Source organism: Canis lupus, chromosome 18 (assembly GCF_003254725.2).
Source record: "Canis lupus dingo isolate Sandy chromosome 18, ASM325472v2, whole genome shotgun sequence".
Taxonomy (NCBI): domain Eukaryota; kingdom Metazoa; phylum Chordata; class Mammalia; order Carnivora; family Canidae; genus Canis; species Canis lupus.
The window spans coordinates 38,196,116-38,211,479 of NC_064260.1; the positions used below are offsets into that span (position 1 = coordinate 38,196,116).

Sequence of the window (15,364 nt, forward strand, 5' to 3'; positions counted from 1 at the left end):
AAAAACTAAACATATATTTGCCATATGATCCCGCAATTTCACTCCTAGATGTATACCCAAAAGAGTTGAAACAGGGGCTTAAACGAATGTTCATACATCAATATTCATAACAGCATTGTTCACAACAGCCAAGATATGGAAACAATTTAAATGTCTATCCATAGATAAATGGATAGAGAAAATGTGGTATCTACATACAATAGAATATTATTCAGCCTTAAAAAAAAAAAAAACAAAAACGAAGTCCTGCCATCTGCAACAACATGGGTAAAACTAGAAGATATTATGCTGAGTGAAATAAGCCAGTTGTGGAAGGACAAATACTGCATAATTCCATGTATATGATGAGTATCTAACACTGTCAAACTCATAGCAGCAGAGATTACAATAGCAATTTCCAGAGGGGCTGGGGAGTAGGAGAAATGGGGAGCTATTTTTGGTGGATATATTTGAAATTATATTCATACTGGAAAGGAAACAATCACCTCTCAGCTTTCTGTCCAGTATCTCTGACACAGGGAATTATGTTATAAAAATCCATGTCTCCAGTGTTTTGCATAGCACTCAGTACATTTTAACATACCATTTTACATACTATATTATTTACTTACTTCTCATGTTTGAAATTTATTGTCTATCTCCTCAATTAGTATGTAAGCTCCACAAAAGGGAAGACTTTTTGCCTATCTCCTTCATGGATAGAGCTTCCAAACCACTAGAGCAGTGCCCAGCATACAATAGTCTCCCAATAAATAATTTATTGAATTAATGAAAAATATTTTAGATTATGTCTATAGTAAAAATATAAAGCAACAAGTGGGGGCACCTGGATAACTCAGTCAGTTAAGCGACTGGCTCCTGATTTCAACTCAGGTCATGATCTCAAGGTCGTGGGATTGACCATACTGAGCAGAGTCTGCTTAAAGTTCTCTTTTCCTCTCCCTCTGCCCTTCCCTCTTCTCTGTCTCTCTCTCTCTCTCTCTCAAATAAATAAATAAATAGATAAATAAATAAATAAACAAACAAACAAAAACAAAATCTTTTTAAAAAAACAGATTTAAACAGGTTATTTTTATAATACCCTTTTTGGGAGTTTTAAAATCCAAAAAACCAAATTTCCTAAAAGATTCAAATTAGGGGGATGCCTGAATGGCTCAGTGGTTGAGCACCTGCCTTTGGCCCAGGGCATAATCCTGGAGTCCCAGGATCGAGTCCCACATCGGGCTCCCTGCATGGAGCCTGCTTCTCCCTCTGCCTGTGTCTCTGCCTCTCTCTGTGTGTCTCTCATGAATAAATAAATAAAATCTTTTTAAAAAGTGAAAAAAAAAAGATTCAAATTAGGAAGAGTTCAAATATTCACCCCATTAGAAGGGGGAAAATGCACTTTTGTTATTGCTGTTGATGTCTTTTTTTTTTTTGTCTTTGTACTATTATGCTTTAAATAAGGATAAAGTTATGTTGAGAAAAAGAAAAATACACAATGTTCTTTTCCACAATTTCCAGTGTAGTTCATGGTTTTTGAAGAAGAGATGAGTGCAAACAGCTGAGACCGTCTTTCCCAACAGGATTAAACAGATGAATTGTACAGTGTCCATGAACCATCTTGGTCTCCACAAACCACCTGGCAGATGCACCACAGGGAAGCAGGCAGGCTACTTTCCTTTCAACTTCTATCAGCTTTCCCCAATTTCTCGGGTGATTTATCCTCCTCATCCTGTATCTAAGTAAGGTTCAGGAGAAAATATTCTTTGAGGTTTGAATTCAGCATCAGGAAAAATGAGATTCAGAGCCTAGAGCTGTCTTACCTTCTTTGAACTCTATTACCAATAAAACCTTTTAGCCAAAATGCTTCATCCTTTTTTTGCCCTCTACCCCTCTTGTTGCTAAAAAGAATGAGAGACCCATGGGGAGTGGCGATGTTGGGGCTCAAGCCACTCTGTTCTTGTGGTCACTTGCATATGGCTGTGTTGAAAGTATTTTTCCTTTCTTGAAGGTTAAACTAATAGGATGTGAGCATGGGGACAGAGAAAAAATCTGAAAAGTATTTTATCTGTCCTACTGATCTTCATGCCAAAAAAAAAATCTTTTTTTGCGGTTGTTGGTGATCTTATCTGAAGTGATGACATCCACACCCATACACAAAAGTAAACATATAAATGTACACTCAAACCAAAGGGTCAAGATTATGTGCTGTGTTGGTTATACTCCACAATTCTACCCTATACTCACACCCTTATGTGCTAACCTAGTTTATTTGGCTTTAGATCTACATTTCAAATTAATGGATGTGAAAAATGGAAATCATGATTAAAATATTGGTATTGTCTCTCCCCTAGGTTTTATGGAGAAATAATTGACATATAATGCTGGGTAAGTTTAACATGTGCAATGTGATGATTTCACGCACATATGTGCTGTGAAATGTTTACCACAATGAAGTTAACACATTCTTCACTTCACATAACCACCATTTTGTCATTGCTGTTGTTGTTGTTGTTGTTTTGGTACAAACATTTAAGATTTACTCTCATGGCAATTTTCATGCATATGATACAGTACTGTTAACTATAGTCACCATGTTGTTCATCAAACCCAGAGCTTATTCATCTTATGTTGGTAAGTTTGTACACTTTGACCAATATCTCCCTGTTTCCCCAATCCTCAGGCTCTGGTAACCATCAATCTACTCTCTGTTTCCATGAATTTGACTTTTTAGATTTCCCAAAAAAGTGAGGTCATACAGTATTTGTCTTTCCCTGTATGACTTCTTTCACTTAACCTAATACCCTCTAGGTCCATCCATCTCACTTTGTTACAAAAAGTGAGATTTTTCCCTTTTTATGACTGAATAATATTCCCATGTGTGTATGCCACATTTTCTTTATCCATAGACACTTAGGTTGCTTCCATGTTTTGGATATCATGAATAATTTTGCAAGAAACATAGGAATGTAGATATCTCTTAAATATCCCAAATTCATTTTATTTGGATAAAATACTCAGAAGTGGGATTGCTCGTTCACATGATAGTCCTATTTGTAATCTTTTGGGAACCTCCCTACTGTTTTCCATTGTGGTTACACCTATTTATATTCCCACCAACGGTGCACAAGAGTTCTCTTTTCTCCACATTCTTACCAATGTTTGTTAGTTCTTGCCTTTTTGAGAGTAGCCATTCTAACAAATGTGAAGCAGTGACTCATGATGGTTTTTATTTGCATTTCCCTATGATTAGCAATGCTGAGTATCACTATGTATCCGTTTTCATGTACCTGTTATCCGTTTGTATGTTTTCTTTGGGAAAATACCTATTCAGGTCCTCTACGCATTTTTAATTTGTTTGTTTTATTGCTATTGAGTTGTATGAGTTCTTTATATATTTTAGATACTAATCCCTTATCAGACACATAGTTTGCCCATATTTTCTCCCACTCATAGGTTGCCTTTTCATTTTACTGATCATTTCTTTTGTTGTGCAGAAGCTTTTTAGTCTGATGTAGGCTCACTTGTTGATTTTTGTTTGTTGCCTTTGCTGCTGGTGCCAAAAGGCCTTGGCTGTCATCATGCACCCTCAGGGCTACAGGGCTTTCCATAGACATATGCACAATAGTGAAGGCTGCTGACAAGAGTCAGGTTCTAAGCATGTCAGTGCACAGGTGGAAAGGCTAGCCTTGAGTGCACACAAGGCAGTGAAGTTCAGCTGTGGGAGTCTAAGCTGGAATTTTGCACTCACACAGCCACAGAGACCTGGGCTGGCCGCTGGTACAGAGGGGACAGTGGTAAAGAAGTGGGAGGGACTCAGGTGGCTGGCATCTGCACACACAGAAATCCATGGGGTGAAAACCAGTGAAATCTGGATGGGGTCCACAACTATGCTGGCTGTTGGTTTCTTCAGTGGTGAAAGCTTCTGTGTTCCTTTGCAGAGCAGGTCACTGGGAACCATGGTCATTTTCACTGTGTAACTGATACTGGCAGCTCCTGCTCTTCCTCCTTGTTCGTAGCCATGTCTTGGTGGAGAAAACTAAGTGAGTCCTCTGTACATTGCCCTGAAAGGTGAGAACCCTGGTCATTCACTGCAATCTCCCATTTCTTGGTGAAGGAAACTATTTCTAGGTGGGGAGTTCCCTCTCGGCACTAAGCAGTGCCAGCATGGGGAATGGAATTAATGCAGGCAAAAAGAAACTGTTTTTCCTTCCCTATTTGTAGGATTATTCTCCTTTTTTTTTTTTTTTTTTTTTTTGTTCCACTGTGTTGTTGAAATTTCTCAAGTGGATTGATGAGCTCTCCCAGGGCTGTTTTATTCATATATAGTTGCATAATTATGGGTCTTTGTGGGGTCTCCTACACTGGCATCTTAATGACACCATTTTTTGAGATACTAAGTGATGAGATGAATATAGCACTTTGTCTCTATATCACTATAGTTAAACAGATCCATTCAAAGTCTGAAGGTCTGCTTTCTTCATCTATTCTGTATCATTTTTCATAGATTAAGACCAAAGTATTACAGCTGAAAACTTATTCCAAAAACTAGTGCCTAAGGATACAAAATCAATGCCCCCCCCCAAAAAAAATCAATGTCCAGAAGTGAGTGGCATTTCTATACACTAACAATGAGACTGAAGAAAGAGAAATTAAGGAATCAATCCCATTTACAATTGTACCAAAAAGCATAAGATACCTAGGAATAAACCTAACCAGAGAGGTAAAGGATCTATACCCTAAAAACTACAAAACACTTCTGAAAGAAATTGAGAAAGACACAAAGAGATTGAAAAATATTCCATGCTCATGGACTGGAAGAATTAATATTGTGAAAATATTACTGCTACCCAGGGCAATCTACACATTCAATGCAATCTCTATCAAAATACCATGTACTTTCTTCAGAGAGCTGGAACAAATCATCTTAAGATTTGTGTGGAATCACAAAAGACCCCGAATAGTCAGGGGAATATTGCAAAAGAAAACCAGAGCCAGGGGCATCACAATGCTGGATTTCAAGTTATATTGCAAAGCTGTGATCATCAAGACAGTGTGGTGCTGGCACAAAAACAGACACATAGATCAATGGAACACAACAGAGAACCCAGAAGTGGGCCCTCAACTCTATGATCAACTAATATTTGACAAAGCAAGAAAGATCATCCAAAGAAAAAGGACAGTCTCTTCAATAAATGGTGTTGGGAAAATTGACAGCCACGTGCAGAATGAAACTGGACCATTCTCTTACACCATACACAAAGATAAACTCAAAATAGATGAAAGATCTAAATGTGAGAAAAAAATCCTAGAGGAGAACACAGGCAACACCCTTTTTGAATTTGGCCACAGCAACTTCTTGCAAGATACATCTATGAAGGAAAGGGAAACAAAAACAAAAATGAACTATTGAGACTTCATCAAGATAAAAAGCTTCTGCACAGCAAAAGAACAGTCAACAAAACTAAAAGACAACCTACAGAATGGGAGAAGATATTTGCAAATGACCTATCAGATAAAGGGCTAGTATCCAAGATCTATAAAGAACTTATTAAACTCAACAGCAAAGAAACAAACAATCCAATCATGAAATGGGCAAAAGACATGAAGAGAAATCTCACCGAGGAAGACATAGACAATAAGCACATGAGAAAATGTTCTGCATCATTTGTCATCAGGGAAATACAAATCAAAACCACAATGAGATACCACCTCACACCAGTGAGAATGGGGAAAATTAATAAGACAGGAAACAACAAATGTTAGAGAGGATGTGGAGAAGGGGAACCCTCTTGCACTGTTGGTGGGAATGGGAACTGGGGCAGCCACTCTGGAAAACTGTGTGAAGGTTCCTCAAAGAGTTAAAAATAGACCTGCCCTATGACCCAGCAATTGCACTGTTGGAGATTTACCCCAAAGATACAGATACAGTGAAAAGCTGAGACACCTGCACCCCAATGTTTATAGCAGCAATGTCCACAATAGCCAAACTGTGGAAGAAGCCTCAGTGTCCATTGAAAGATGAATGGATAAAGAAGATGTGATATGTATATATATATATATATATATATATATATATATATATATATATAAATGGAATATTGCTCAGCCATTAGAAATGACAAATACCCACCATTTGTTTCAACATGGATAGAACTGGAGGGTATATGCTAAGTGAAGTAAGTCATTTGGAGAAGGACAATCATTATATGGTTTCACTCATATGGGAAATATAAAAAAAAATAGTGAAAGGGATTATAGGGGAAAGGAGAGAAAATAAGTTGGAAAAATCAGAGAGGGTGACAAAATATGAGACATTCTTAACTCTGGGAAACAAACAAGGGGTAGTGGAAGGGGAGGTGGGCGGGGGTATGGGGTGACTGGGTGACGGGCACTGAGGGGGGCACTTGACGGGATGAGCACTGGGTGTTATACTATATGTTAGTAAATCGAACCCCAATTAAAAAATATACAAAAAGAATAGACATCACCTAAAAAGAAAAAAACAACAACAAAAACTAGTGCCTAAAAAAAAGAAATGCACACCTAGAAGTTGAAGGGGATAAAAAAGAAAAAGATGCCTATATTACCAACTGGATTTTCTTAGTCAGGGTTCTCTAGAGATCCCAACCAATAGGATATATATATATATATATATACACACACACATGTGGATATATATCATATATGGATATATATATATCATATATGGATATATATGGAGATTTTTCTTAAGCCACTTCATGGTGGTTTGTGGTGGTGAAACTATCACCACAATCTATATTGTATATTTTGAAATGTGTTAAAAGAGTTGATCTTATGTTAATTATTCTTATCACAAAATAATAATAAATAAGGAAGGTGATAGGCAACTTTTGGAGGTAGTCTGTTGACTACATAGGAAACTTATCATAAATAATTGGCTCACTCAGATCCTTATATGAAGGCTAAAACAATCCAAGAGACCCAGGAAAGCAGTGGTGTAATTCAGTCTGAAACCTGAGAACCAGCAAAGCCAAAGGTGTGAATCCCAGTCCAAGTACAGAAGAAAACTGATATCCAAGTTCAGACAATGAGGCAGAGAAGGGGGAATGAATTCTTCTGTCCTCTACCTATTGTTCTATTCAAGCCTTCAATGGATTGGATGATGCCCACCCATTTGGGGAGGGCAACCTGCTTTACAAAGTCCACAGATTCAAATGCAAGTATCTTCTGGAAGCATCCTCACAGATACACCAGAAATAATGTTTAGCCAAATATCCGGGCACCCTGTGACCAGTCAAAATTGACACATAAAATCAACCATCAGAAGATTCTATTTCCTAAAAGATTATGTGTAGAGTCCATTTCCAGAATGAAACCTTTCAAGAACAAGAAAAGGATGTTCATTCTGGCCACTTTTTTAAAAAATATTTTATTTATTTATTCATGAGAGACAGACAGAGAGAGGCAGAGACATAGGCAGAGGGAGAAGCGGGCTTCACGCAGGAAGCCCGATGTGAGACTCAATCCCGGGACTCCGGGATCACACCCTGAGCCAAAGGCAGACGCTCAGCCACTAAGCCACCCAGGCATCCCAATTCTGGCCACTTTTATTCAGCTTAGTACTGGAAGTCCTAGTCCAGACACGAAAAAGAAATAAAAGGCATCCAAAGTGGTCAAGCAGAAGTAACATGGTAACTATCTGTGCATGACATGATACTGTATAGAGAAAACTAAAGATTCCACACATACACATACACACACAAAAACAAATTAGAACCAATAAAGAAGTTCAGTAAAGTTGCAGAATACAAAATTAATATACAGATATCTGTTGTGTTTCTATACACTAATAACGAAGGAGCAGAAAGAGAAATTAAGAAAACAATCCCATTTATAATTGCAACAAATATAATAAAATACCTAGGAATAAATTTGGCCAAAACGAAAGACCTAGGCTCTGAAAATTATAAGACATTGCTGAAAGAGACTGAAGACAATACAAACAAATGGAAAGATATGCCGTGTTTGTGGATTGGAAGAATTAATATTATTAAAAAGTCCACACTACCCAAAGCAATTTACAGATTTAATGCAACCCCTATCAAAATACCAATAACATTTCTCACAGAAATAGAACAAATAATACTAAAATTTGAACCTCAAAAGACCCCAAATAGCCAAAGCAATCTTGAGAAAGAACACAGCTGAAGGTATCAAAAACCTAGATTTCAAGATAAATTACAAAGTTGCGGTAATCAAAACTGTATCGTGGTAGCACAGAAATAGATACATAATTAATTGGAAAGATAAAAAACCCAGAAGTAAACCTACACTTTATGGTTAGTCTATAATAAAGGAGGCAAGAATATACAATGGAGAAAATATATCTCTTAAACAAATAGTGTTGGGCAAACTGGCCAGCCTCGTGAAAAGAATGAAACTGGACCACTTTCTTAGACCATAAACAAAATGAGTTAAATGGATTAAAAACCTAAATGTGAGACCTGAAACCAAACGTGAGACTAGAAAAAAACATAGGCAGTAAATTACTTGACATCAGCCATGGAAAAAATTTTTTAGATATGTTTCCTCAAGCAAGGGAAACAAAAACAAAAAAAAACCTATTGGAAATACACCAAAATAAACAGCTTTTGCACAGCCAAGGAAACCATCAGCAAAACAAAAAGGCAACTACTAAATGGGGGAAGATATTTGCAAATGATATATCCAATAAGAGATTAATATCCAAAATATATGAAGAATTTATGCACTCAAAAAAAAAAAGAATTTATGCACTCAACACACATACACAAACAATCTGATTAAAATGGGCAGAGGACCTGAAAGACATTTTTCCAAATAAGACATACAGATGGTCAACAAACACATGAAAATATGCTCCACATCACTCATCATTATGGAAATGCAAATCAAAGACACAGATATCACCTCACACCTCACACCTATCCTAGTCAGAATAGCTAGATCAAAAAGAGAAGAAATAACAAGTGTTGACAGGGATATGGAGAAAAGGGAACCCTCATTCACTGTTGGCAGAAATGTAAATTGGTGCAGCCACTGTGAAAACAGTATGGAGGTTTCTTGAAAAATTAAAAATAGAAATACCATATGATCTAATAATTCCACTACTGGGTATTTACCCAGAGAAAATGAACACAGTAATTTGGAAAGATATTTGCACCCCTATGTTTATTGCAGAATTATTTACAATAGCCAAGATATGAAAGGAATCCAAGCATCCATCAGTAGATGAATGAATAAAAAAGTGGTATATATACACCATAGAATTTTAGTCATTCAACCATAAAAAAAATGAAATTTTGCCATTTGTGACAACGTGAGAGGACTTAGAGGGCATTATGCTAAATGAAATAAGTCGGGGAAAGACAAATGCCACATGACTTCACTTATATGTGGAATCTAAAAAACAAAACAAAAAAACAGATTCAAATACAGAGAACAAATTGGTGGTTATCAGAAGGGTAGGGGGGTGATATAGATAAAGGTGATTAAGAGGTACAAACTTCCAGTTATAAATTAAAGAAGTCACAGAGATGAAAAGTACACCATGGAGAATATAGTCAATAATATTGTAATAATGTCGTACTGTGATAGGAAGTGGCTATACTTATCACAGTGAGCACTGAGTAATGTATAGAATTGTCATATCACTGTGTCATTACACCTGAAAATAATATAACATTGTATGTCACCTATATTTCAATAATAAAAATAAAAAATAAAAAGAATGATATCTATGAGATAAGTAAAAACTCTTGGCACAGAACCCTGTATCCATTAGGTAATTTAATAAATGTTTTCACTCATTTATTCATATATGCAAGCAGAAATTGACCATAAATGGCCATTTCTTCCAGTGCCTTCTCACATTAATCAGAGAATTATCCACTAAAACACACTAAAACATCATTTTATTTGTACCCACTTGGTGCAGCCCTGAGGCAACTGTATTTACATCAGATACTGTACATGAACCAAAAGTCATTCATTTATGGACTATTTGTTGCCACTCACCAAGCAGAAGGTGGGAAGAATGTTGGCAGCTCCCACCACTACCAAAATAGCACACTCACTATCTTTTTCTCTATTTATGTATTTTTAAGTTGAAGGCTATTCCTGACTTTAAGCATGTAAGAAGCCCTGCAAGGGGCTATTTGATTTCTTCAACCTACTGGCACAATCTGGCATACAGCAGGAGTTAATGAAAATGTGTTGCCCAATTGAGAGGGAGAAGTTGATAGCCATTATGATGTATACCTAAGGGAGGTCACATGCAGGGAAAGAAAGGTATACCAATGAAAAAGCAGATGCCTCCAAAAATATATTTCCCCAATTTCACCATTTTGCTAAGAATCAGTCCTATACCAACATCATGGCCATACACTTGCAAGCTTTCTCTGACCTGATACGTATTTTAGAATGAAGCACACAGTCTTGTGTGGAAACCAACCCATGTCCTGGATGTACCATCTGTTGCTTCTTCTTTTTTTAAGATTTATTTATTTATTTATTCATGAGAGACAGAGAGAGAGAGGCAGAGACACAGGCAGAGGGAGAAGCAGTCTCCATGCAGGGAGCCTGACATGGGACTCGATCCCTGGTCCCCAGGATCAGGCCCTGGGCTGAAGGCAGCGCTAAACCGCTGAACCACCCGGGCTGCCCCCATCTGTTGCTTCTTAGATGAAATGAGCATGCATCCCTCCCTCTCAACCACCACAGGCCACAAGCCACCATTCCCACCCATCACACTGCAGCCAACGGGATCTTTTTCAAATTCAGATCTGATTATTTCATGCCTCCCTCTTGGAGTAAAGTCCACAAGTCCTTAAGTGAGCCCACAAGGCTCTCTGTGACCCAGTTGTTCCTGAATTCTCAGGCTGCCTCTAACACTCCACCCCTCTCCTTATGTTGCAGCCACTCTGGCTTCCCTCAGCTCCCTAACCCATGACTATGACATACTTACTCTTTAAGCTTCAGTATAAATGTTAGTTCCTCAGGGAAGTCTTTTCTTACCACACCAAACTAGGTCAGAATCCTACTATACAGTGTAACAATATCCTGTGCTGTTTTTTCTCACTTTCCAAAGTCATATGAAAAAAATCAATTAACTGCAATGGTTTGTATCTGTCTATGCCCCAAATTCTAATCCCCATGAAGGAGAAGCCATGTCTATCTTATTTATTTCCATATCCTGAACCTAGTATTATGTCCGATACATAGTAGATAGTCAGTAAACATTTGCTGGATTGATGAATAAGATTGTGTCATCTCCATGGAGACATCTTCCAAGTAATATTTCTAGCAGATGTGGAGATCATTAAAAGGTGGCAGTCAGGAATCCCTGGATGGCTCAGCGGGTTAGTGCCTGCCTTCAGCCCAGGGCGTGGTCCTGGAGTCCCGGTATTGAGTCCCACATCAGGCTCCCCGCATGGAGCCTGCTTCTCTCTCTGCCTGTGTCTCTGCCTCTCTCATAAATAAATAAATAAAATCTTAAAAAAAAAAAAGGTGGCAGTCAGATTCGTGGTCATCTGTCTTCTGACAATAAAGTAAATGTCCTACAGGAGATGGAAGTAGATAATGATTTTCATTATTGGAGAATAGAAAACAGCTGGAGATGGTCCTTGAAAAAATTCTTCAGAAATAAACTAGAACTTCTGCCCTTTGGTGATCAAGAAATATTTCAAAATTATATAGGGAATTCAGTTCAGCTCTTCATCAGAACAAATTATTTCCAGTAATTAATGCAAATCATTGCATCTTTCTTTTATTCTACAGGGTCTTGGTCCTTCATGCTCTCTTGGGAAATAAGCTACCATATTCTAGGTGAACGTATTCTAGGTGAACACTTCCCAGGTTACATCTCCTTTCTCTCCCCTCCATTTATCCTTTCCTCTTTTTAGCTACTTGTATTTTCTTTGACAAACACCTAAATTGGATATGATTGAATGTTGAGAAAAGGTTTCTTTGGTCAAGGCTAATTCCCACCCCACTACCTACAACCAAAGAATGTAATTGCCCTCACTATGTAAACAAGAAGTTATTGTTTTGAACTTCTTCAAGTGCAAAAGTTAGCGTAGTAGCTTGAATTTTTTGAATTCAAGTAGCTGAGAATACACTTAGCAATATTCAGGACAAGTAAGAAAGTCAATTTTACATTTTATAGCATGTTATTATTTATAAAGCCCTTTGGCATTCCATCTCTCTTGATCCTGGCTTTAATCATAGAAAGGCAGAAATTCTTACTGATGTGAAAACTGGGGCAGAGAATTTCTGACTGAAGGTCATAGAACTAATAAAGAAATTGCTGGAATCCAAAGCTATATTTCTTTTTGCTTCAATATGCCTTTGTAATTATGAAATCTGGTTTATGTGTTAAGGAGAGAAGCCAAACCTGACAGGTGACTTGCTGGAACTTTGAACTGATGGAGCTCAAGTCTTAGTCTGCTTGGGAAACCTTCATCCCATTGAAAGCTTTCTTCAGAGCCTCCTTCACTTCCTTGTTTCTCAAGCTATAGATCATTGGGTTCAACATAGGGATGACCACAGTGTAAAATACTGACACAATCTTGTCCTCCCCAAGGGACTTTCCCATGTTACCTTTCAGGTATATGAATATGAGTGTCCCAAAGAAAAGAGCTACTGCGGTCATGTGAGAAGCACAGGTGGAGAAAGTCTTGGCTTTGCCACCTGCTGTACGAATCTTCAGAATAGCCTGAATGATGAAAAAGTAGGATATAAGAATCACTGAAATACTGGTTGTAATGACCAAGAAAGCTAAGAGGTAAATGACCCGTTCCCGTAACTTGGTGTCACTACAGGCAAGCTTCAGCAGGGGTGGGAGGTCACAAAAGAAGAAGTCCACGTGGTTGGACTTACAGAAAGAGATAGAGAAGGTACACCCAGTGCGGATCACAGCATTGACCATGGCACCAGCATATGCCCCAGTCACCAGCCCCAGGCAAGTCTGTGGTGTCATGGCAGTGGCATAGAGGAGGGGGTTACACACCGCCACATAGCGGTCATAGGCCATCACAGCCAAAAGGAAACATTCAGTGCTAGCACAGAGGGTAAAGAAGAAGAACTGAGTGGCACAGCACTCATAGGTGATGGCCATCTTATCGGTACCCAAGGTTTCAAGAAACTGAGGGACAATGACAGAGGAATAGCAAATATCCAAGAAGGAAAGATGGCAGAGGAAGAAGTACATGGGGGTTTGGAGACGAGGGTCTCTCTGAATCAACACGATCATGCCCAGGTTGCCCACCAAGGTAATGAAATAAAGGACCAGAAACACAAGGAAGAGACCCATCTGCAGCTCTGCCGGCAGCTGGAACCCCAGCAGAATGAATTCCGTCACCATGGTGCCATTCTTCTCCATGAATCCTAGGTCATCCACTGAAATCAAAAAATAAAATCTCATTAAAGATAAACTAAGGTGATTGATTTGATCATTTCAGCAACGATAATCATCTTTTAGATGTGTCGAGCACTTCACATTTTTTACAAACTTTATATCAATTGATCCTTTGGAAATCCTTCAGAGCATATATTGTTAATTCCATTTTTGAGAGAAACATAGGAGGGTCAAAGAGGTGAAGTGACTAGTTTGTGATTTCGTAGCAGAGAGGCAAAGCTGGAGCTAGGACTCTGTTTCTTAGACATTTCCAAACTTCTAACAGGTGCCAAATTGGAAACCTTCATCAGCCTCACTATGGAGCCAGAAAACACTCCGTTGGAGAAACCCTAGTGGTATAGTTTTAAATACATGGGCTTTGAAATCAGATCTAGGTTCAAATCCCTTGAGACCTTGGACTAGTTAATTCATCTTTCTGGACCTCAGGCTCCTTGTTGGAGTAATAGGGATTTCAACTCCAAAGTCGCAGTACTGTTGTGAAGAACATAAGAGATATACTGTTCCCAGCACATGATCTGACTCACACACTTAGAATTTTTTTTCTAAATTCGGCAATAACAGAGTAACATGCTCCTAGGTTCATGTACATTTTGGAATCTTTTAATCTCCAAGTCTACTCCCCCCTGGAGTCTCAATATCAACTCTATCTTTCTTTATGGTTGTTTCTGATATGCATGTGAACACAATGGAGCTGGATGCAACACAGTGAGCCATGAAGAACAAGCTCTGTTAGATCCTCTACAACCTGTTGCCTGCCAAGTCACTTCTTCCTCTCTGCTCCTGCCAAGCAGCATGGCCTGGTTTCCAAATTCTCCTCTTATTCCAAAAGACCTGTCCCATTTTTTTCAATGCCAGATCATTATCAATCAATGAGATACATGAATTGAGCCACTCCAGAATTAGCCTGCACAGCTCATTAAAGGACAAAAGCAGCACACTGAGTTCAGAATTCTAATTCAGATAGAGTCCTTGCCAAGTATTTGGACAGTCTTGTCTCTGGACCTTTGGATGCTGATGATTTGGGATAATGGGAATACTGAAGGTGGACTTCAAAGGTGGTTATTTTTGTCCTCCTTCCATCTTTGAAATAAGAACTGAATTTAAGAAAGATCTCATAGGATTTCAGATAAATAAGAAAATGAAGCTTTGATCAATGTTTGACTAAAGCTGATCTATGGATGAAATAAAGGTCAGCATCTGGTGTTTTTCCCCTACTGAATTCCTGACAATGTGAATATTTAGAAGGTTTTTTTCCCCCCTAACAGCCTAATCTAATCTTGACCTTCAGCCAAAACAATGATTTGCTCTGTTCTAAAAGGAATTCACACAAATCATCCTGACCAAAGGGGAAAACAAAGAGAGGGAGGGAGGGAGAGAGAGAGAGAGAGAGAGAGAGGCTATATTCATTTATTTATTCAATAAGAAGCTACTGAGAACTTACCATGTGCCACACATTCTTCTGGTTGCTCAGTACAATGTAGACAAGAATCTTTGCTCTTGTAGAACAGCCATTCTAGCAGAAAGCCAGTCACATGCAATACATTTTTTCAAACAAGTATGTTTTTCTATCATGATATATAATGACAAGTGCTTTGAAAACACACACACACACACACGCACACACACACATGCACACACACCAAGGTGTGGAGAAATGAGAAAGCCAAAGTAAAGAAGGGTTATTAAAAAGGACCGGTAGAAGGTTCATTGAAAAGGTGACATTTTAGCAGAAATGCTGGGGATCAAGTAACTATTTACACTTATTTGCACGCTTCTATCCACAAACAGAGGTAGAATACTAAGACACAAATCATCACCATGGGACCACCCTACTCCCAGTATGAAATATATGGAGTTTTTCAGGTCCTTATGAGACATTTTCAAGGCAGCTTTGTTCAGAACTGTCAGCTTCCTAATATAGAGAGAAGCCCCTGAGGTATG

At 38.3% G+C, this 15,364-nt stretch overlaps 1 protein-coding gene across 9 annotated transcripts in view; it reads right to left on the reverse strand.

The window, feature by feature from the left end:
• Window positions 1–13,391, reverse strand: part of LOC112663391 (olfactory receptor 9I1-like) — a 31,092-nt gene extending 17,701 nt beyond the window's left edge. Inside the window, exons 1-4 of one of the 9 annotated variants that reach the window (XM_025452284.2) lie at window positions 12,886–13,391; window positions 12,607–12,721; window positions 12,401–12,518; window positions 2,444–4,046 (exon numbers count right to left, since the gene is read on the reverse strand). In XM_025452284.2, coding sequence (XP_025308069.1) covers window positions 12,446–12,518; window positions 12,607–12,721; window positions 12,886–13,387 — 690 coding nt within the window. In that variant the 5' untranslated portion in view covers window positions 13,388–13,391 and the 3' untranslated portion in view covers window positions 2,444–4,046; window positions 12,401–12,445. Of the gene's footprint in view, window positions 1–2,439; window positions 4,047–9,176; window positions 9,409–12,400; window positions 12,519–12,606; window positions 12,722–12,885 lie in introns of those variants that run through there. The other 8 variants (XM_049096606.1, XM_035701885.2, XM_025452285.2 and 5 more) reach the window with 8 other exon arrangements.
• Window positions 13,392–15,364: the final 1,973 nt, after the last annotated feature.